This window comes from Polypterus senegalus, chromosome 6 (assembly GCF_016835505.1).
Source record: "Polypterus senegalus isolate Bchr_013 chromosome 6, ASM1683550v1, whole genome shotgun sequence".
NCBI classification, from domain to species: Eukaryota; Metazoa; Chordata; class Cladistia; order Polypteriformes; family Polypteridae; genus Polypterus; species Polypterus senegalus.
The window spans coordinates 163043949-163067181 of NC_053159.1; the positions used below are offsets into that span (position 1 = coordinate 163043949).

Sequence of the window (23233 nt, forward strand, 5' to 3'; positions counted from 1 at the left end):
AAAACCCACAGCCTTACCACCTCACCGCTTTCACTTTTTTGATGATAACCTCTGCAAAGCCTTAACCATTATGTCATTCTGCCTGCATATGTATATATTCTTCTTTTACACTACTTGCTCTTATTCTCACTTGTGTTCATTGGCGACTTTTTTCTCTGGACTACATTTATACCATGTTGACACTGGGACCTCAGTGGAACTCCTCTGCTTCTCTTTTTTTCCTTAATATTCCTCTTTATAGCCTGGTTTATCCTAAACTCTCTGTGCTCTGATATCAGGAATCAGTTTCTTAGTTGTTCATGTCGGGGATCTCGTAACCTCTCTTGGCTTTGCTGCTTATCATTTTTGTTTCTGGCCTGTCTCAGCAGGTTGTCTTGACACCTTCTGTGTTCCCCACTTATCTTCATTCCTCCTCACAGGACTTACACATGTGTGGCAAGGTGTCTCTGTTTGATTTCAAATTTGTTGTAATTACTCATTTTCTGTTTTCTGTTTGTTAAATTCAATAAAAATATGATCATAAGAAAAGTTTGCATAAGCAGACATAGGGAAGATGCCATTTCAAGTATGGTTGATTTAGCAAGTATTCAAGTCCCTTCACTGTTGTCACATTTTGCAGTGTTTCAGCCTTGTGCTAAAAGCATTTAAATTCATGCTTCCCTCATGAAGCAATACTTGATACCCCAGACTGATAAAGCAAAAACAGGAGTTTAGAAATGTTTGCAAGTTTATTGAAAATATAACACTGAGCATCATATTGACACAAGTCCCTTTGGCATCAATTAAAGCCTATGAACTTCTAAGGTTTTATGCGACACGCTTTGCATATCTGGATTTGGGGATTGTCTGCCTTTCTTCTCTGCAGTTCCTCTTAAACTCTGTCAGGTTGGATGGAGAATGTTCATGGACAGCTGTTTTTGGGCCTCTCTATGTTTGTAAGAAATCTCAGCTCTAGATGGGCAACTCAAGTACATTCATAGAGTTGTCCCTAAGTCACACCTGTGTAGTCTTTGCTTTGTGCTTGGCCTGATTTTTTTTTTTGTAAGGTGAAACTTCAGTTCAGTCTGAGGTCCAGAGCTCTCTGGAGCAGGTTTTCATTAAGGATTTACAGTATCTGTATTTCCTGTGATGGATTACCTCACGGTCTGGGGTTTGTTATTGGCTTGTTCAGTAAGTTAGATGAGACCAGTACCCATGACTCTGGTCGGGTTCAAGCAGGTTAAAAAATGACATGACATACCATGTTTGGCCACTCTGTCATAAAGCCCTGATCAATGGTGTGTGGCAGTGATGAAAGATTCTCCCGTTTCCACTTGGGTTCTCTGGAGGTTACCCAGAGTGACCATTGGGTTCTTGGTCCCCTCTCTTATTAATATTCAGTTTTGCAGGGTGATCAGCTCTAGGAATAGTTGTGGTTGCCTCAATCTTATTTCATTTAAGAATTATGGAGGCCACTGTGGCCTTGGGAACCTTTGGTGATGTAAAAATTATGTGTTGTCTTTCCCAGATCTGCACATCATAATAATAATTTGTTTAAGTTCTGCTGGTAGTTCCATTGACTTTATTACTTCGTTTTTGTTCCACTGTGGGACCTTCTATAGACAGGTGAACTCCAAACAAGGTGGAGAAACATCTCAATGATGATCAATAAAATGGATGCATCTAAGCCATATTTCAAGCGTTACAGAAAAGGATCTGAATACTTGGATAGTTCTGTTTTTATTTTTAATCCATCCATCCTCTTCCGCTTATCCGGGGTCGGGTCGCGGGAGTAGCAGCTTAAGCAGAGAGGCCCAGACTTCCCTCTCCTGGGCCACTTCTTCCAGCTCTTCCGGGAGAATCCCAAGGCATTCCCAGGCGAGCCGGGAGACATAGTCCCTCCAGCGTGTCCTGGGTCTTCCCCGGGGCCACCTCCCAGTTGGACGTGCCCGGAACACCTCACCAGGGAGGCGTCCAGGAGGCATCCTGATCAGATGCCCGAGCCACCTCATCTGACTCCTCTCGATGCAGAGGAGCAGCGGCTCTACTCTGAGCCCCTCCTGGATGACTGAGCTTCTCACCCTATCTTTAAGGAAAAGCCCAGACACCATGCGGAGGAAACTCATTTCAGCAGCTTGTATTTGCGATCTCGTTCTTTCGGTCACTATCCATAGCTCATGACCATAAATTTGCAAAAATATCTAATATCCTGTTTTCACTTTGTCATGCTAGAGTATTTGCCTATCCAAGCAAAATTTATTAGGTGCAAGGCAGGAACAAACCCTGGACAGGGTGCCAGTCCATTGCAGGGAAAACGCACAATCCAGCTACCCTACATGTCTTTGGACTGTTGGTGAGTTGGTCAGAGGATATGTTCTCTCAGACCACCATGACTGTGGTGGTTGGGAGGGTTCTGACAGATTCCATCGTGTCTTTGGCTTTGATGAGCTTGTAGGTAGTCTTTGGCTTCCACAGTCTGGCTTGACTCCCTCCAATCTGTGGTCCCTAATGAAATGGATGAGGTCCGTGTAAAACCATGGGGTGTCCCAGTTAATTGCGTACAGCAGTCCAAACGTGTTTGTTATGTTCCAGCCAGGATTCCTCGTCTGGCTGGTGTTCAAGTTCTTGATTTATGTCTGGTTTGTTAATTTTTGATGTTTTTATGTTAATGTTATTTTTGTAATGTTAGGTGGAGAGTTTCTAACAGTTTCTGAAGGTTTGCTCATATGCACTAGGGAGTTGATGAGTGATTACTGGGTCTTTTGCATGTGCTTATTGAGATTACTGATTTTTTGATGTTTTGCTCTTTTATTTTGACTTCTCCATTGGATTACTGATTTGGGACTGTGGTATTGTATTGCCATTGTTACATCCAACTCTTTTTGCCTTTTGTATTCTACTGAGCTTTCTTTTATTACAGAGCATTTCTGTACTAATATATATTTTTTTATTTATGAAGAGTCTAAATGGTCCTTTGTGTTACTGGCCATGTTTTTTTTTTTTTTGTAACTTTGTTTCCCTCTCTAGTGGGCATTTTTGGAACTGTTCAGGACTTAAGTGCTTTGGGACTCTCCGGTACTTAATAGTGGTCCATACTTGCACATTATGGAGTCTGACCTTTTGTGATATAATCTGAAATGCTATTTATCTTTTTTGATTTTTTGACACATTCCCTGGACATTTACAAAACTACATCAATAGAAGGTTATTTGATTTGTTTTCTTGATTTATCCATTTGATCTATTCTTCAAACATAGTGGTCTTATTTATTTTCTTTTTTTTTACTGAAATAGTAGAAACTAATTAAAATTATGTTGTTTATTAAAACATTGTTTTCATTTTCAAATCCCACGTTGTTCAAAAAAGCACTTCCAGCAGATTCCACAGTGTGAAATGTCATTAAGAAACGGCAGTTAAGGGGAACCGTTGATCAAGATGAGAACTGGAAGACCAAGAAAACTGATGGTTAGAGCAGCTCATGTAATGTACAGGAGGGCAAAGCAAAACCCCATATGAGTGTGAGGAACCTACAGGCAGGGTTAGCTGAGAAAGGAGTGGTGGTGCAGTGCTTGAGCAGCACATGGCAAGTACAGGAGTTTTACTGAATAGTCAGCATGGGTTCAGAAGAGGGAGGTCGTGTTTTACTAACATGCTGGAATTCTATGAGGCGGCAACAAAAGGATACAATCAAAGTGGAGCTTATGATATTATTTATCTGGACTTTCAGAAAGCATTTGATAAGGTGCCATATGAGAGGTTGGGCTTCAAACTAAAAGAAGTGGAAGTTCAGGGTGATGTTTTTAGATGGGTGCAGAATTGGCTCAGACACAGGAAGCAGAGGGTGATGGTGCGATGAATCAAATCAGAATTGGGTGAAGTTAAAGGGTTAGTGCTAGGGCTGCTGCTATTTTTAATATGTATAAATGATTTGCATAGGAATATAAGTAACAAGTTGGTTAAGTTTGCAGAGGATACCAAGCTAGTTGGATTGGCAGATAATTTGGAATCCATTAAATCATTACAGAGTGATTTGGACAGCATACAGGTTTGGGCAGACTGGACAGATGAAGTTTAATGTCAGCATTAAACATAGGAAGTAAAAATATTAGGTTGCAATACAGAATGGGAGCTGTGAAAATCGAGAGTACACCTTATAAGAAGGATTTAGGAGTCATCACTAGCAACTTCTAGACAGTGTTCAGAAGCAATTAAGAAGGCTAACAGCTCAAGTTTTGTAACACACTGGTGAGGCCTCATCTGGAGTACTGTGTGCAGTTTTCATCTCCAGGCTACATAAAAGACCTGGCAGCGTTAGAAAAAGTCCAGAGAAGAGCGACTGGGCTGATTCTAGGCCTACAGGGGTTGAATTATGAAGAAGGATTAAAAGAGCTGCTCCTTTACAGTTTAAGCAAAAGAAGATTAAGAGGTGACATGATTGAAGTGTTTAAAACTATGAAGGGAATTAGTACAGTGGATCAAGAATGTGACTTTAAAATGAGCTCATCAAGAACACAGGGACACAGTTGGAAACTTGTTAAGGGAAATTTCTCACAAACATTAGGATTTTTTTCTTTACACAGAGAACGATAGACACTTGGAATTAGCTACCAAATAGCATGGTAGGCAGTAGGAGTTTAGGGTCTTTCAAAACTCGAATTGATGTTTTTTTTACAAGAATTAATTGGATAGGACTGGTGAACTTTGTTGGGTTGAATGGCCTGTTCTCGTGTAGATTATTCTAATGATAGATAGGTAGATACTTTATTAATCCCAAGGGGAGATTCACATAATCTAGCAGCAGTATACTCATACAAAGAAACAATATTAAATTAAAAAGTAATAAAAATGAAAAAAAAAAAAAAACAGACAATAACTTTGAATAATGTTAGAATTTACTCCCCCGGGTGGAATTGAAGAGTCGCATAGTGTGGGGGAGGAACGATCTCCTCAGTCTGTCAGTGGAGCAGGACGGTGACAAAAGTCTGTCAGTGGAGCTGCTCCTCTGTCTGGAGATGATCCTGTTAAGTGGATGCAGTGGATTCTTCATGATTGACAGGAGTTTGCTTAGTGCCCGTCTCTCTGCCACAGATGTTAAACTGTCCAACTTTACTCATAAAATAGAGCCTGCCTTCTTAACAAGTTTGTCCAGGCGTGAGGCGTCTTTCATCTTTATGCTGCCTCCCCAGCACACCACCGCGTAGAAGGAGGCACTCGCCACAACCGTCTGGTAGAACATCTGCAGCATCTTACTGCAGATGTTGAAGGATGCCAACCTTCTCAGAAAGTATAGTCTGCTCTGACCTTTCTTACATAGAGCATCAGTATTGGCAGTCCAGTCCAATTTGTCATCCAGCTGCACTCCCAGATATTTAAAGGTCTGCACCCTCTGCACACAGTCACCTCTGATGATCACAGGGTCCATGAGGGGCCTGGACCTCCTAAAATCTACCACCTGCTCCTTGGTTTTGCTTGGTTTTGTTCCAATGTACAGTGCTACCTATAGGGACATGGCCTCATGTGATTTCATCACAAGATACAAACGTCTTAAGTTAAGGACCCATAACAATATCTGCATAAGACGAGGCATTTTGAACTAAACTACTATAGACAGATGATGCCAAACTCTTTGGCCACCACCACAAGAGGAGCACCATTTGAAGAGGTGGACACCTTGTGGGCTGTTAACTATGGGAGTTGGTCTGTGGTGCTTTGGGGTTGTTTGGTTGCTAGTGGCATAGTTGATTCCACTAAATTGGATTAAGACCTCAAGGAGACTGTCAGACAGTTAGTCAGGAACTGACTTCTACAACAAGACAACAATCCAAAACACACTTGAAAATCTGCTATGAAGTACCTCAAGGAGCATGAGCTGAAAGTTTTACATTGGCCCTCATAGCTTCCTGACTTGAACCTCATTGAAAATTTGACCGTAATCTTATTCGTGCTGTACTTGCAAGACTGGCCAAGAATATTTCATATTTGGAAGCAATCTACAAGAAAGAATGGAAGAACAGAAACAAAACAAGAAATCAAAGACTCTTAACTGGCTACAAAAAACATTTACAAGCTGTGATTTTTGCCAAAAGGGGGTGTTACTAAGTACTGACTTAATAGGGTGCCCAAAAAATGTGAAATGCCACATTTACTCTGATTTTTTTTATATATATATTTTTAATTCATGAAATAAATTGTAACTGTACATTTTCAGAACAATGCCACTGTTTTAGCTTGTTTGCTTTCATTTGTATTTACTGTTTTTTTACTTCATTGTTAACAAAATGTGCAGTTTGTCCAGTATGGAACTGGAGCACTGCTGCTTGGCATCGGAAGAGAAAGGTGTTTTTTTTTTTTTTTTCATTTCATCAGAGGAAGTTATTTTACATAGCAGGTTCAAAAAGAAAATCGGCCTGTCTGCAGGTTAGGGGCTCAGTTTTCAGGCCTTCAGTGTGTGATCATTAGGCTTACTGTAAATTCTTTTTTTTTTATTTATTTATTTATTTATTAATTTTATTACAATCAATACATAGCAATCAAGTTTTAACAAAAAAAAAAAGAATTATGCTAAGAACAGATCGATCCCCACCCTTGAGAGAGAGAGCAAGCCAAACGGTGTAAAATTTAAGGCTTTTAAAAATACCTAAATCAACAAATTCTATGTGCTTTATGAAATCATTTCAAAATATTACTGATTAGATCCTGCCATGTTTTGAAAAAAGTCTGCACAGATCCTCTAACTGAGTATTTGATTTTTTCCAATTTTAAATAATATAACACATCAGTTTCCCACTGACTTAAAAGAGGAGAGTTTGGGTTCTTCCAGTTTATCAGAATAAGTCTGCGTGCCAACAGTGTAGTGAATGCAATCACAGTTTGTTTGTCTTTCTCCACTTTAAGACCCTCTGGAAGAACCCCAAACACAGCTGTTAATGGGTTAGGAGGGATTGTGAGTCCAAGACTGTCTGAGAGGTAATTAAAAATTTTTGTCCAGAATAATGTTAATTTGGAGCAGGCCCAGAACATGTGACCTAGTGAGGCTGGGGCTTGGTTGCAACGTTCGCAGGTTGGATTTACAGGCTTACTGTAAATTCTTTGTGTGAGCCAACATCTCCCATCTTGTATGTTTCTTTTATCTTACTGCAGCTTTTTGTAGATTGACTGCTTTTTATGAATTATTTTTCCTGCCTAGCAAGCATTTCTTATCAACCAGTATTGTATCTGCAAATTTAACAAGTCAACTCACTAATCACAGTCTATTTCATTCATTTAAATTAGAAGAGTTCCAGTACTGATCCCCTGTGGGAAATTCAGCTGTTAATCTTTTCCTATTTGGAGAATTCTCCTCTATTTCTACTGTTTCCTACTAATTAACCATCTTCTGATCCCGTTTTATTGCTAATACAAATAGCTTCTGCCTTCAGGATTAATCCTTAGCCCTTCAGTGCTCCCTGAAAATAATAAAAGCTCATCCCACTCAAGGTGGGAGAGATCTGATTTGGGGGAGGTGAGTGTATCAGTCCCGGTTAAAAATGCACTGTTAAGACCGATTTTACCAAAGTGTTTTGTGAAAGCATCAACTTCAGAAAATTAAAAAACAATTTATAATGTGACAATTATTTTGTTATACCAGAATGGTTAATGACATTAGCTTTAGTGGTACTTTTGATGGCTTGCAGACTGTATGTTTGAGTTAATCTTTAGGCTACATTCACATTACGTGTCTCATTGCTCAATTCTGTTTTTTTTGCTGAGATCGGATTTGCCTATCTTGACAGTTCCCATTCATAAGTACAAGTAACATGTATCTGATTGCAATATGAACACATCTCTCCTCTGAAGTGGCATGCATGTGCACATTGATATGTTTGTACACGACTCATCTGTGTCACCAACAACAAAAAACATAACATCTGTGAGATGACACGTGGTATTAAAACCGACAAAATGGACCTGCTAGTAGCTGGTGTATGCATGACATTTTGCTTTGGAGGACGACAGTCAGTTCATCAGCTAACATGATAAGGTCGAGAAAGTGAATAAAAGCCAGACGATGAGCTTTTGCTGTTTTCACAGCTATTGCTGGCACTGCTCCACCAAGAGATGTGTGGATATAAGAAAGGAGCCAGGGATGGTGGACCGTGACTGTTGTCACAGTTGTAGCTCTCCTCCATTGTTGTTTTGGCGAGTTACAGTTGCTGGCTGGATAATGATGGTAGCGTTCAGCCCATGCATATAGTCAAAAAATTCTGATCTGACCATTGTCATTCATGTTGCACCACCAATCAGATACGTATTTGATCTAGGACAACATATGAAAGTGACTTAAATCTGACTTGAAAAGATTGGATTTCTGTGTCCTCACAGCCTTAAAAACATCAGATTTGTGTCGCATCTAGGCAAAAAAAAAAAAAAAAAATCAGATTTGAGTCACTTTGGCCTTAGTCTTTAAAAAAAAAGTAAAAAGAGAATATCAATCAAATAACTTTTATCTTGTATAGCAGACACTATTCCAAGATTCTTTGTAATACAAATAACACGATTATAGTAAAGGAGAAAAGGGCATTACTTGTAGACGCCGTAAATTTCATTCATGCATCTGTTAGGGATGCTCCAATCAGGTTTTTTAGGGCCGATACTGATCACTGATATCATGTTACCTGATTGGCCAATTCCGATACCGATTCCACTTTATTTTCTTTAGCTCCTGAAAAAAACATGTCTCCTGTATAACCAGACATGGAGAAGCCTCAAGTCCTACAGTATATCGATATGTTAACTGTAGTGTTTTTATAATTAAACTACAGACCACAGGTGTTACCTGTCCATTTTTTATTGACACAATGAAATTCTGTAGGCTTATTGTTCAGTGACAATAAAAATAATAAATAAATACATTTCCCTTAAAATACATACTTTTTTAGCTAATAAAATATGTAGAGAAACTATTTGCCCATATTTTGCATCTGGTATTGAAGAAAATAAAATGCCTCTCACAATTACCAGCTGTCATATTGTTCAATTTCTTCTATAATGTACTTATCTGAAACAAAGCTGAATTTAAAAAAAAGTAGTCACTATTTGTCTAGCAATATATATATATACTGACATATTGAATCAATTAATTGATATTGGCAGTTAAACACTACTTAAATGTAAATATTCATGCATTTTAGGTTGTAATCATTATTACTTATTAATTGCATTGCACCTTTTTTGTTGTTAACAGATACATTTTATTATATGTATACAGTTTATTTCTGTGTTCCAGCTATACATTTCTTATTGTTAAGGTTTTTTGAAGAATATGAATTAACATTTTTGAAATGCAGTACTTATTTTTTTTTTTTACCAAAACTTACATTGTATGAACCACACAAACAGATAATGAACATAGTAGAAATCTTTATAAAAAGCCACAAATGTATCAGATTTTCATAAGATGTTTATCAAGAAGAACAAAATAGACATATTTTGCTTTTGAGCTAATACACCTGCTGTTTACTAATCAGCAATTTCAAATTCTTCTTTTTCTTTTTTTTTCTAAATGAAGATATAATAATAATAATAATTCATTTTATTTATAAGGCACTTTACATTTGTAGTAAACGTCAAAGTGCTACATAAAAAAAATGTAAACAAAGACACACGATAAAAACAAAGATAAAACAGTAATTAGAGGCAATTTTGTTAATATGCTTTCCCAAATAGAAAAGTCTTTAACTGTTTTTTTAAAACAGCCCATAATCTGCTGTGTTCTCAAGTTCTCTGGTAGGGCATTCCAGAGCCGTGGAGCAGCAACTGCAAAGGCTCAGTCACCCATTGTACGAAGTTTGGTCATAGGAGGCGAAGGTGATAGGCATCTTGTAGTGGATTGTAATAAAAGAAGTTCTTTAAGATATTGTGGAGTATTTCCATGGATACAGTGGTGAGTGAGCAAACAAAGTTTGTATTCAATACGGAAGTGAATAGGGAGCCAATGAAGTGACCGAAGGATTGGTGAAATATGTTTGTATTTATAATCATAAGATACTGTATATATATATATATATATATATATATATATATATATATACAGTATATATCATAAGATACGAGCTGCTGTACTTAATACAAGCTCATTTTCCAAACTGACACTGTGTCCATTTTAATTAAAGGACAAAATAAAAAGGTCTGAATCCTTAAAGTAGCTTTTCCTGCATTAGCGCAACTACCTGCAACTGAATTAGTGTAAAGCTTAGAAAAGCAGAGGCTGAAAAAAATGTTTGTTTTTTTTTGTGATTGGCCGATTTACTGATCACTGACGGAGTCTTCTGTAGTGTAACTTAACCGATTTTGATTGACGGCCAGTTGATTGGGCATCACTAGCATCTGTTTTCTTGACTCCCTTAGCTCCTTAGAGGTGAAATGTAATAATCCCGAATGAAAGTGCAGCATTACAGCAGAAGATTAAAAAAAAGGCACAGACATACATGTAACGAGGATTATAATAATCGTACATATTATAACAAGGTACAGATACACATATAACAAGGATGATTAGATTACTAAATTGTGGGTATTTGCTAAGTGTAAAGTGATTAGAATTGCACATACTTATCAGTTACAGTTTCACAGTACAGGATGTCAGTCACTGGCACAGTATACTGCACATAGCGTCACTGTCTGTTAAGATGTCTGCTAGACAGCTCAGTGCCATTCAGCACTCGTGGAACAAGACCACCTCTGCCGATGGGTGACTCATTATAGAGCCTAATGGCTGAGGGTAGAAACAACCTCACATAGCGCTCCTTGGAGTTGTCTCAGTCAGTTACTAAATGTGCTACCCTGTTTAGCCAAATCCTCAGACAAAGGGGTGAGAGTCATTGTCTAGGATAGTAAGCAGCTTACTGAGTTGTTGTGAGTGTTGGGAGACTTTACTGTTAGACTCGGTCCATATGGCAATGTCCCTTCTTAGGCTTAGCTCTTGTTCAGGATTTCAGTTTTAGGACTTACCTGTTTGTAATTTGTTTATATGTGGTAAAAATGAAGCAGAAACAGATAAAGGAATGGGGCACCACAGGTGACCTCACTTAATGTCTAGTTGTGAAAATTGAAAAAGGAAATGGCAAATAAATGCTCATCGAAATGTCACTAGCAGCATCAGCCCTTTACTGGTTGATTACCTTATGGGAAGGAAGCCTTCTTTGTCAGAGGTCTGGTCCTGAATGACAGTGGGCCTGCAGTAAGTGCCGTCTTAGTAGCAGAGGTGATGAGCTGGGAGAGGAACTAGTCCACCACACAGCAGGCATAAAGAAATTATGATCAAGGTTGTGTCACACCCAAATCCTTCCCAATAAATTTTTCAGACAGACTTAATACCATGAAAAACGCTTGATGTTCACGTGTCAGACAATGCTCAGATAACATTTATTTGTGTATTGCTCTATTCAGTGGATTTTTCCTTCTTGAAAACAACAACGTGTATGTTGTGCACTGATTCAATATTAAACTTTTACTGAGCCTTAAGCTTGTTTTTCTCAGACATTTTGGACCTGTTTTAGATGGTGAAATTGAGAGAATTCAATTTTGGCATCATTTTCTGCATTTAAATATGTGAGGATTGTCCATGAAGGAGTGAAGACTCTGGTAAAAAAGCAGTGTTGGAGTAACAGACAAGATCCCAGCTAGAGTACCTCTGCACCAGTGATCTTCTTTTAAGTCCTTAACTCTTTGATCTGGTTATGGATCTATTGACTTCCGGGAAAAATGACCAGTCATTCCGGTGCATGCTTTTTGCTGATGACATTGTGTTGTGTATCACCAGAAGTGGAGAGGAAGTTGGAAGAATGGAAAAGGACTTTGAAAGATAAAGGGTTGAAGATAAATAGGAAGAAGACAGAACGTATGAAGTTTAATGATGATCCTGATTGAGAAGTTAGCTGGCAGGGAGAGCTACTGAGAAAAGAGTGGATCATTGGTAGCCCAGAATCAAGAATTAAGTGCATAGATAACTCACAGAGTGCAGTGTGGATAGACTAATTGGAAGAAGGTATCAAAAATTTTTTGTCATCAAAAAAATTAAGATCAAGTTTAAAGGTAAGGTTATAAGTGACAGCAGCAGATCAGCAATGATGTATCGAGCTGACACTTGGCACAGTAAAAGAAGCTTGGGCGAAGAAGTTGTACATGGCGGAAATGAGCATGTTAACATGGGTGTGTGGAATTACAAAAAAGGACAGAATAAGAAATGAGACAATCAGAGGCACAACAAAAATGGGAGAGATATCTAAGAAACCACAGAAAAGTAGGTTGAAGTGGTGTGGACATGTGACGAGGAGAGACAATGATTATGTGAGCAAAAGAGTGATGAGAATGGAAGTACGGGGAACAGGAAGCAAGGGAGGCTAAAGTGGAGGTGGACGGAAAAAGTAAAAGAAAATCTGAAGGAAAAGGGCTTGATTGGCAAGGATTTGCAGGACTGAGCTGCTTGGAGAAGGTTGGTCAGGCACATCAACCAACACTACACAGAAATGAAAGAAGTTCAAGAGCAAGTAAGATTTTATTTTTAACTGGTATTTATAGTTAAAAATACTTCTGGGGCGGTAGTGTCAAACGTTGTGACTTTTACATCATCACGTGACTGGTTAAAGGGCCACTATGGATGCACATTCTTTATCCAAGATTACTCTGCTTGCGTTACATTTACATAACAAATCTTTCATGTTCCTAATCTTTAAGTCCTGTATTTTTTGACTACAGTTTCTTGTCTCATATTTTGGTTTTGATGACGGTATAAATAATCCCAAGGTTCTCCAGTTGTGGCTAACAGCTATAAATATACAGTGGTGTGAAAAACTATTTGCCCCCTTCCTGATTTCTTATTCTTAATCAGGCCTAGGGGTGGCTACGGAAATTGAACTCAGGTGTGATACACCACAGTTAGGTTATTTTTTAACAAGGGGGCAATTACTTTTTCACACAGGGCCATGTAGGTTTGGATTTTTTCTCCCTAAATAATAAAAACCATCATTTAAAAACTGCATTTTGTGTTTACTTGTGTTATATTTGACTAATGGTTAAATGTGTTTGATGATCAGTAACATTTTGTGTGACAAACATGCAAAAGAATAAGAAATCAGGAAGGGGGCAAATAGTTTTTCACACCACTGTAAATGTAGGGACAGGAGATTGGTGTACAACTCAAATGATCGTTCACATCTGAGCATGTTTCATTTTCATTCACATGTGTGTTTTGTGGAAGTGGTTTACTTAACAATATTTTAATAAAAATATGTATGTTTGAGACGTTGTGAGCTTACAGTTGGATGTTCTGACATGTGTATTATACAACATGAGTAACGTGAGTTTTTTTTTTTTCCATGGGATTTTTGATGAAGTTTGATGTTGTGCAGCGTTGCCCAGCATAGACCCTTTGTTAACACTGAGAACTGTGCTACCTCTCTTCTGCATGAAAGCATGATACTCCATTTTTTTCTCAGTCATCATAACAAATTACATGGTGTGACAAAAGGCGCTATACCAGCACTCAACCCGACACAGACAAACGCAGGAGGCGCACTGATAAAACAAATAAATGTTTTATTTTTCTTTTCTTCACCTGTGGGCAACACCTTCCTCGTTCCCACAGGCACAACACAGTTCCAGTAAAGCACAAGCACAATCCCCACAATAATTCATCTCTTCCTCTTTTGTCCACCACTCCTCTCTGGCAAGCTTCATCCACTACCACCCGACTCTGGCTCCCGGTGTTGTGACTGCTGGCTCCTTTTATAGCCCACCTGGAAGTGCTCCAGGTGTTTGACAGCCTATTTCTGGCTGCATTTCCGGGTGTGGCGGAAGGGCCATCCACATGGGCTCAGGAACATCTGCAGTGCGCCCTGGCAGCACCCCCGGATCCCAACAAGGTTGTAGAGAACTCCATCTCCCATGGAGCTCTGCGGGAAACCGAGGCACCACTGCCTCTCAGGAGGGCTGCTGTCTAGTGTCCCGGGGGAGGTACTGTTCAGTGCATACTTGTTCCCCCGGCCCATATATAGAAGAGGCGTCCCGGCTGGGGAAGGGCTTTGACCATCCGCCACATTGGATTTTAATTAATAAAAAAAAATCTAATTTTTCAGTTGAGTATTTCTTTAAGGGTTATTTCCTATCCTTATGTTGTTTGTGAGTTTTGGAAAGAATTGCTATTTCTTCTGAGCAGCCAGTTGGTCTTATCAGCTGACCTCATGGAATAGAGTTGGGATTTGACACAAAAACATTGCTGGTTTGAGTCCTAACCCTGGCCTAATTTGTTGATGAATTTATGTCACTTAACTGTTGAAGTGGCAATATACTTGGAAGCTACTGTATGCTGTTCATTTATTTCTGGGCATCTGTGAATGGCACTATATGAAAAGTGAATAGAAGTTTGATGAGTCAGAAGCTCCACTGTTCTCTAGGTATGGTGAGACATATTTCAGCCTTCATTTTGAGCCTGTCGGCTGCAGCTGGGTGTGTAAATTCACAGATCTGCTAAATGCCTATTTGCCAGGGAAGGTCATAACTCCTTTTCAACAGCCATTAAGACACTGAACTGTCTCCCCTCTCTTTTATCCTCTCCTAGTGCTTAGTTGCCAACCAGGGAATCAGCCCATGTTCCACACTGACGAGCAGTACTGCATCTCCAAGCACCGACAGCCCCTGCTCCACTCTGAACAGCTATATCAGCAAGCCAACAGCTGGCAAAACAAGCCCCTGTGGGACCATTACCACCCCCAGCTCCACACTTGAAAGCAAGGACAGTGGTATAATAGGTAAGTACAGGTGGTGGGTGGGTGGTTTGGGTGGCTATCATGTCAAACACTAATCAGCTACTTGTTAGCTACTCACTCTGTCTGTTTAACCTGTGATGCAGACTGAGAGTGTGACCAGAACAAATAAGTAATCCTTTATAGCACCTTTCATGATGTGGCACCATGGTTAGCACTGTTGCCTAATAGATCCAGCCATGTGGATTTGAATTCTGTGCCTTGTCATTGTCTATGTGTGCTTTGCATGTTCTCCCTTTGATTGTGTGGGGTTTTCTCCCACATCGCCTTAGTACTAGGGTATTGTACCGTGTTAGCCATTATGAATGTAGAGAAAAGTCAATCAAAATGATACCTTTTATTGGCTAACAAAAAAGATTACAATATGCAAGCTTTCAAGGCCACTCAGGCCCCTTCTTCAGGCAATTACATCTTGCCTGAAGAAGGGGCCTCAGTTGCCTGGAAAGCTTACATATTGTAATCTTTTTAGTTAGCCAGTAAAAGGTGTCATTTTCATTGACTTTTCCCAGATCTCCTGAAACGTATCTATTATGTTAAATTTGGCCTTGTGTAGATGTGAGAGTGAGAGAGCCCTGTGGTGGTCTGGCGCCATGCTCAATACTACTAGAAAAGTCTCAGGACCCAAAGCAACCCTGAATTGGATTAAGTGGGTTTTAGAACCTTTCAAGGTGAAGTTTTTTTTTCTCTGCTTGGGAGTACATTACAACAAATATGGCCCAGAATGATTGAGCATACAATAAGTGATGCCATATTTCAAATCTGTTTTCAAATTGAACATCATCCCCATCTTAGTAATAGTTGAAATTCACTTTCAGTGAAGTCATGAGGAGACCCTGATCTCAAAAAGGACTGGCCTGGTGAGAACTGTGTGTTTAGTTGAGGCACACCAATGGAAGGAAAACCCCATTTGAGATGCAAAATATCGTGCAGGGACAACATTTGCCTTTCTTGTGTTTTATGAGGTAGTGGAGATTTGCAAAAGTTTATGGAAACTCCATAGTTTGAGGTAGACAGTAATTCCTGTAGGAGTTCCTGATTAAGGAGTTTGGTTGTATGAGTAGAAAAAGCATGCAAAATCAAAGTTGGGGAGCCAACCCAGTTGTCCCTGTTTAGTATGATAAACAACAAAAAAGTGGCAAACAAAACAAGCAGAAAAGGTTCCAATCAGGATGAAGCCACTCCTGGCTGCTAACAAAAAGGATTTCTTGAATATCACTTTGGTTTGCTGGAGCACTGTCTGACGGTTCCAAAAGCTCACTAAGTGATGCCCCTTGCCATTGCGGTTGGGCTTTATGGCACCCTGACCGGAAGGGATGGAGATAGTTACCCTCAAGGAGGGCATCTTCTCAACACTAGGGGCAATAAGGAGATGCCAGTGTTAGTAATAGCACCCCCCTCACCTCAAAGTGGTATTATGTGCCTCGAATCAGCCAGGAAGGTGATCCTCCAGCAAGCACACATGACATGAGGAATCCCATTACTGACCACCCAGGGAGGAGTTTAGGGTGCATAACATTTTAAAATCAATAGAATTGGGTTCGAAGTATAATAAGCGGACAAATTCAGAAAGTATTCAGACCCCATTACTTTCTGCACACTTTATTGTGTTGTAGATTTAATCTTAAATGGATAAATTTGCATTTTTTCACATCATTCTACACTCAATAGCCCATAATGATGTGTGACAACATGTTTTCAGAAGGATTTGCAGATTTATTAAAAATAAGTCAATCCTTATGTACTCAGTAATTTCTTTTTAATGTCAATTCTCAGGAATCCTTTTTCCCAGAAGCTCTCCTTTGCTTTACCTAATCTTCTTTTTATCTCCATTAAGCAATCCCCTTGCACTGCTAACCAGCTCGTAAGGCATTTATATTCTATCACTTACTCTTGCTGTCCTTTGAGAGTAAGTTCAAGTTTAGAACCTTTCCTAGAGTTGGCCGTCCAGTCACACTAAATAACTAAGAACAAAGTGCCATGGTCAGGGAGGTGATCAAGAACCCAATATTTTCACTTTGACAAAACTTCAGATGAGCTCTGCTGAGATGGGTGAACCTGTCGCATGGAAGACCATCTCGGCAGCACTCCAGCAGTTTATGGTGTTTATGCTAGAGGAGCTAGGCAGAACCCACTCTTCAGTTAAAGGTATATGACAGCCCCCTTGGAGTTTTCCAAACAGCATTTGAAACACTTGGTGAGCATGAGGAAGAAGATTCTTTGGTCTGATGAGACAATCATTGAACTCTTTGGGGAAAACTCCAAGCACTATGTCTGGCAAAGACCAGGCCCTGCTCACCACCTCTGTGTAATGCCATCCTTAACAGTGTAGCATGGTGATGGCAGCATCAAAGTTTTGGAGGTGAATCTTAGCAGGGAGACTGGTCAGAATTCAGGGAAGGATGAATACATTCAAATACAAAGGGGGCCTTAAAGAATATCTGCTCCAGAGTACACACAAGTCTCTGGGTGTCTTTGAGTGGCCCAGACTTAACCCTCATAGAATACTGTATCTGTGGAGAGACCTGAAAATGGCAGTTTACAGATACCTCCCACAAAGACTCAAAGCTATAATTGATGCATAGGGGCGGTTCTACAAAGTACTGAGTTAAAGATCTGAATACTTACATGAATGAGAGATTTCAGATTTCAGGTTTTTAATAAATTTGCAAAACATTCTGATAAACTGCTTTCTCTTTGAGTTTTGATTGATGGGCAGAAAAGGCAAATTTATCCATTTGAAATAAAACATGACACAATAACGTGTGCAGAAAGTGGAAGGAGAAGGGTTCTAAATATTTTCTCAGTCCCCTGTAACACATCAGACCCGATTACTTTCCAGTTCATTAGGGTTCAATATTTTGTGCTCCTTAAGTCAGGTCATGTGACTTTGTGCGCTGATTTCTCTGCAATAAATTCCACCTTCTGGAAATCTCACATGTATGGTTCTTTTATGACCAGGCCATAGAGGTGTTGATATAGTTCTGTAGCTTTTATCAGTTAACCAGTGCAGTTTTCGTGTTTTAATGTCAGCGAGGTTTGACTTACAACCTCTGTTTCACTTTGCTAAGGCCTCTTCTGAAAGTTCGTTCCAGAACCGAGGGCCACTCCCTAAATCAATGATGTACTAACACCGCTGAGTGCGTAACAGCCTTTAAAGTAGCAGTAGTCCAAGTCACCTTTCTGTCTTAACATTTCTCAGTTTGAATCAGAAAAATCACAGCTCCTTGATGTAGAAATTGAGCCTGCCGCCTATTGACAGCATCTGTTCTCCTACAATAAACATCAGGGGCCAAATCATTTTTGATGGCTTCTTGCACTTGCTTTTGCCTTTTGTAAAGCCTCGTAAGCCAAGCAACATTCCACAAAGCTGAGCTCAACTTCATTTTAATGCAGAAGATCTAGGCAGTGCAGGGTTGGTTCCCAAAACAGCAGATCACAAAACTGATAGGAACAACTGTGGATTAAAAAAAGAAAACTGCAAACCAAAGAAAAAAGGGGAAAAATGGGAAGGAAATGAAGCAGACCACATGGTATGTGTTTTAATCCTTTTTTGTAGCATGTTTTACTGTTATCTGCAAATAAATGAGAATTGGGCAGTGTTTGTTTGTTTATACATAAGAAATTTAAGATATATTAGAGCAAAATCAGCTGCTTTAGTATTGGCTTTTCTAAGGAAAGAGTCAAATCACATAGAACAAAATGCTAATTATATAGTGCCTTTCATGCTGAATTCATTTCAGGGAAGCCACTTTTATATTTACTGCTGCAACATAACTTTTAGTACTTTTACTAACTGCCCAGTTCTGGTTTAGGGCTCTGTAGTTAAGCCCCAACTCCGTAGGGTGTGTGCCACCATATACACTATATAGTGAGGACGACTATGAGATCTGAACACGATGTTGGACAACAGCCCAAAAAGACTCATTTATATGAATGTCTCCTTCCTTCCCATCCAGATCCCATCTAAAACCTGGGCACTGCACCACAGCCTACTTTCACAAAGAGTGGGAGAGACGGGGGGGGATAAGCAGAAGCAGTTGTTCTGGCGGCACATCTCTGCACAAGGCACTGTCAATAAAAGAGTGTTACATAAAGTGCCATCTGTGACTTGATTCATAAGCAAGAAAAAAGATCAAATGTGTGCTAAATGCTGCTCATTAAGCGAACCTTACATTCTGCTATGGAAATTCTTAAATTAATATTTCATATTTTTAATGGAGGAGTGAGACTTTTAGGACTGGCAGAGTGTCACAAGTGTTGGCATTTTTAAAATCCAACTTTGTAGTTTTCAGACAAGTTTGCATTAAAGTAACTAGCCAAAGTTTATTTTATATTATATATTATCCTCTTCAGGAAGCACAGTTATGGAACATAAACAATTGAAGGGGTAATACAAAATTACAAGACTTGCCAGAAGAATAAAGGTAGAGAGTGCAATGAAACAGAGCAGCATTAAAAGTTAGTGGGTCAGAAGGATGGTGTGGCTCCCTTGGGCCCTACCATGTAGCATTTTACTCATCTCTATGTTTTTGTATCACTTTTAATTAATTTGCTAATTTTTTTTTTGTTTCACAGCAACCATAACAAGCTCATCTGAAAATGACGATAGGAGTGGCTCCAGCTTGGAGTGGAATAAAGATGGTAGTCTGAGGGACACCGGACACCATGGGATCAACCTGGCCCCACGGTCAGATGCATGCTCACCTGTGGCAGAAGAAGAGGCAGTTCATTCAGGGGAAGCCTCAGCCAAGTCAGACCCAATGACGGTACCAACAGCGGGAGATGGGCCCCTGCCGTACCCACAGCAGAATTCCTCAGCATTCATTCTGCCGCGGCCCAACTCAGTGGCAGGTGAGAGGGATTTCCTTTACATCCTACCGCATTACTCCTGTCACCTCTTGCCTTGTGGTCCAATTATAAAGTAGTGCTTTACAAGGAAATTTAATTTCTATCAATGGGTTCTTAATTATATAGTGCCTGCATATATTGCGATGTGCATATGTGTTATAGCAAAGTGAATGATGAGGTAGGGTGAAGACCAAATGCTTGGGGTGCTCATTGGCAGTTTTAGCTAGGGACAATTCCCTTGAATCTCATTCTCTATCTCTCTGATTTCTGGAATTCGCTGTTATCATCAGATCTGAAATGAGATGCCACCTTCTGGAAGCATCACTCATTTATACTGAGTGGACTAGAAGGGATGAGACTTTCTTGGCTTTCTTGCCCTCAAGGGGCGGTTTATTAAGGCTGTTTGGAAAATAGGTGACAAAACTGCTGTCCCGGGGTGGAACCAAATATCTTAGGTGTGCCTGGAAGGCAACTCTCTGTCACGCTTGTGCAACAATGTATATATAGCGGCTACAAAATGTATTCACCCCTTGGACTTTTTATATTTTAATTTGTGAATAGATGGAGTATTAATATAAGGTAGTTTTTTTTTTGCCATTTACAAATCCATTGTTTTGTAGCAGCCCAGTGATCAAGGGTTTGGGCACCCTAAGATAGTATGGTACACAGATATTGGTATCTGCTCTTTATTAGCTCAGCTTGTTCAATCCATCTATCATATACTGTAGTGCCTTTTCTTTCTATCTATCTATCTATCTATCTATCTATCTATCTATCTATCTATCTATCTATCTATCTATCTATCTATCTATCTATCTGTCTATCTGTCTGTCTATCTGTCTGTCTGTCTGTCTGTCTGTCTTTGTGCTTAACGGAGTGTAGCTGCAGACTAAATAGTGGTGAAATACAGCAGTAACTGGCATTGCTGTTCTTGCAGTACAAGTCAGCTCGAAATAGATGGTGCATTTTCACACTTGTTCCTCATAAGCTCTGAGAAGGGAGAAAGAAAAGATTTATTGTGGCCGCTGAATTAACAAGCAAGCTGTGCACACTAACATTTAATAAGTAAATTCTGTCTGTCTGTCTGTCTGTCCATCTGACCTGTGTAGTCCATTTTTTTTATGTATTCTTTTTTTTACAAATAGAGCTTGTCGCCTCGCAGTAAGGAGACTTGGGTTCGTTTCCCGGGTCCTTCCTGCGTGAAATTTGCATGTTCACCCCGTCCCTGCGTGGGTTTCCTCCGGGTACTCTGGTTTCCTCCCACAGTCCAAAGACATGCAGCTTAGGTGCCTTGGCGATTCTAAATTGTCCCTAGTGTGTGCTTGGTGTGTGGATGTGTGTGTGTGTGTGTGTGTGCGCACGTGCCCTGCGGTGGGCTGGCGCCCTGCCCGGGGTTTGTTTCCTGCCTTGTGCCCTGTGTTGGCTGGGATTGGCTCCAACAGACCCCCGTGACTCTGTAGTTAGGATATAGCGGGTTGGATAATGGATGGATGGATAGAGCTTGTCATTCAGAATGGCTGTTGATAGGTTGGTTGCAGCTGTATGTGCCTTGCCAGATCCAGGAAACTGGGTTCAAATCTTATCTGGAATCTGCAGGAATTTGTCATGTCTATGCTATTTGTTCACCACATTACAAAGACAGGCATATTAATTTAAGTTGGTCATGTATGAGTAGACATGGGTAAGTAAGCCTTTGGGGAGACCGGCTTTTGTTTCAGGGTTGACTCCTGCCTTGTTCCCAGAGCTGCTGCTGCTGTTGTTAGGCCAGTTACTTTATTCAGGGTAATCTGCTGGGGTGCAGTTTGAACACCACCCTTTTTAGTTCCAGTGCTTTTTTAGTTCCTGCAATTCCTTCTTCTATAAATTGCCTGCTGGCAAGAAGGAATTTGGCTGCCGAATGGGAAAAGACAAACTGGAATGGAAGATGTCGATTTGGTCTGGGAAACAGCAACAAGTGCTGATACCAGAATGTCAAAACCAAAACAATAAATTGTGGAAGTAGTCAAAAGGTGAATATCCATAAATAGAGGACCTAAACTCTTTCTGTTATAAAACCTCAATGCCAAACCGGCAGTGAAGTCAAAATGTGGACCGCCATGTCTCAAAAATCAAAAGACATGCTGTTACCAAAAACTACATTTGAGAGGGTGGTTGCAACAAGTTGACAATCATAAATGTGGTAATTTCTCAACAGACGCTATATTTGTACACATGTTTCCCATGAGCACTAGCAAATGTGCTGTTCATTCCAAATGTAAAAAGGTATCTATCTATCTATCTATCTATCTATCTATCTATCTATCTATCTATCTATCTATCTATCTATCTATCTATCTATCTATCTATCTATCTATCTATCTATCTATCTATCTATTATAGAGTGCCTTTCTATCTATCTATCTATCTATCTATCTATCTATCTATCTATCTATCTATCTATCTATCTATCTATCTGTCTGTGTGTCTTGTCAGTCAGTCATTCAGTGCCTTTCTTATTATCTAACCATCTTTTATGTGTCAGTACAACAGCAACAACATTTATTTATACAGCACATTTTCATACAAACAATGGAGCGCAAAGTGCAGTAGATGGCTCTGTTATAGTAACTGGCCCTACTGTTTTTGCATCCTAAATTTCAGATCTGGTAAGTCTGAGCAGAGAGTGAATTTTCTCATTAGGTTCCCATGAGCACTTCAGTTACCTCAGAAGTAAAAAAGAAGATATTAATTGTGGCTGCTGGCCAAGCACCAGGGCTGTAGAGGTCCGAAAGCAGTAAGTATACTCTGACAAAGGATAAAGGTCTGTGAAAAATGGCCCCTTACGCACTGGGCCAGTCCCAGTATTAATTTAAGCAGGGACAGTACAGTATGTTACTGTAAATGCTGCCGGTGGTCTCATGCAAAATAATTATTCCGTTCCGTGGTGGGCTTCACAGTGAGGACTGTCAAAACTCTACTTTCTCTATTGGCTTTGACTGCATATTCTCAGTTACTGGAGGTATTTTTTTTTTTTTACTTTTCTTATGAAAATGTCATGTGTGTTTGATTTTCACACCACACAATATATTTACACCAAGCAAGTGGCAAGTATGTGCTGATCTAAACTAAAACAAAACTTTAATTGTAAAACATTTGAAACCACACTAGGAAAAGACACAGTCAGCTGAAAGCAGGTGCAGCGTTTGCCTCTTGCCTGTGCCTGCACTGGTGTAGCTGGTGCCAGACTTCCGCTGTGTGCAGATCTTAAGCTTCAAACTCCACAAGAAACAATGGCTGTGCACAGTACAAGAGGACAGCAGATTGAGACTCCATCTTGACAGCTGCATATGAGCTCTGACTGTGGCCCTATTAACATATAATGCAGTGTGAGTGCTTGAGTATGCAGTGGCTATAAAAAGTATTCACCCTTTGGACTTTTTATATTTTAACTTGCCATGTTACCTGTCAAAGAGAAATAATAGAATAAATTATTGGAGATATTTATTATCTCTTGCTCTTTGCGTCCCTTCAGTGATTTATCATATGCCTTTCCTCAGCATCTTCATGTGTCTGAATCTCTGTTGCCCACCACCACACAATGGGATTAGTGTACAGTGATTTTCATT

At 39.7% G+C, this 23233-nt stretch overlaps 1 protein-coding gene across 4 annotated transcripts in view; it reads left to right on the top strand.

The window, feature by feature from the left end:
* LOC120531758 (protein TANC1-like) overlaps positions 1-23233 on the top strand; it is a 539293-nt gene that overhangs the window by 290736 nt on the left and 225324 nt on the right. For all 4 annotated transcript variants that reach the window (XM_039757454.1, XM_039757458.1, XM_039757456.1 and 1 more), the window contains exons 7-8: positions 14576-14765; positions 19356-19631. In XM_039757454.1, coding sequence (XP_039613388.1) covers positions 14576-14765; positions 19356-19631 — 466 coding nt within the window. The remainder of the gene's footprint in view (positions 1-14575; positions 14766-19355; positions 19632-23233) is intronic.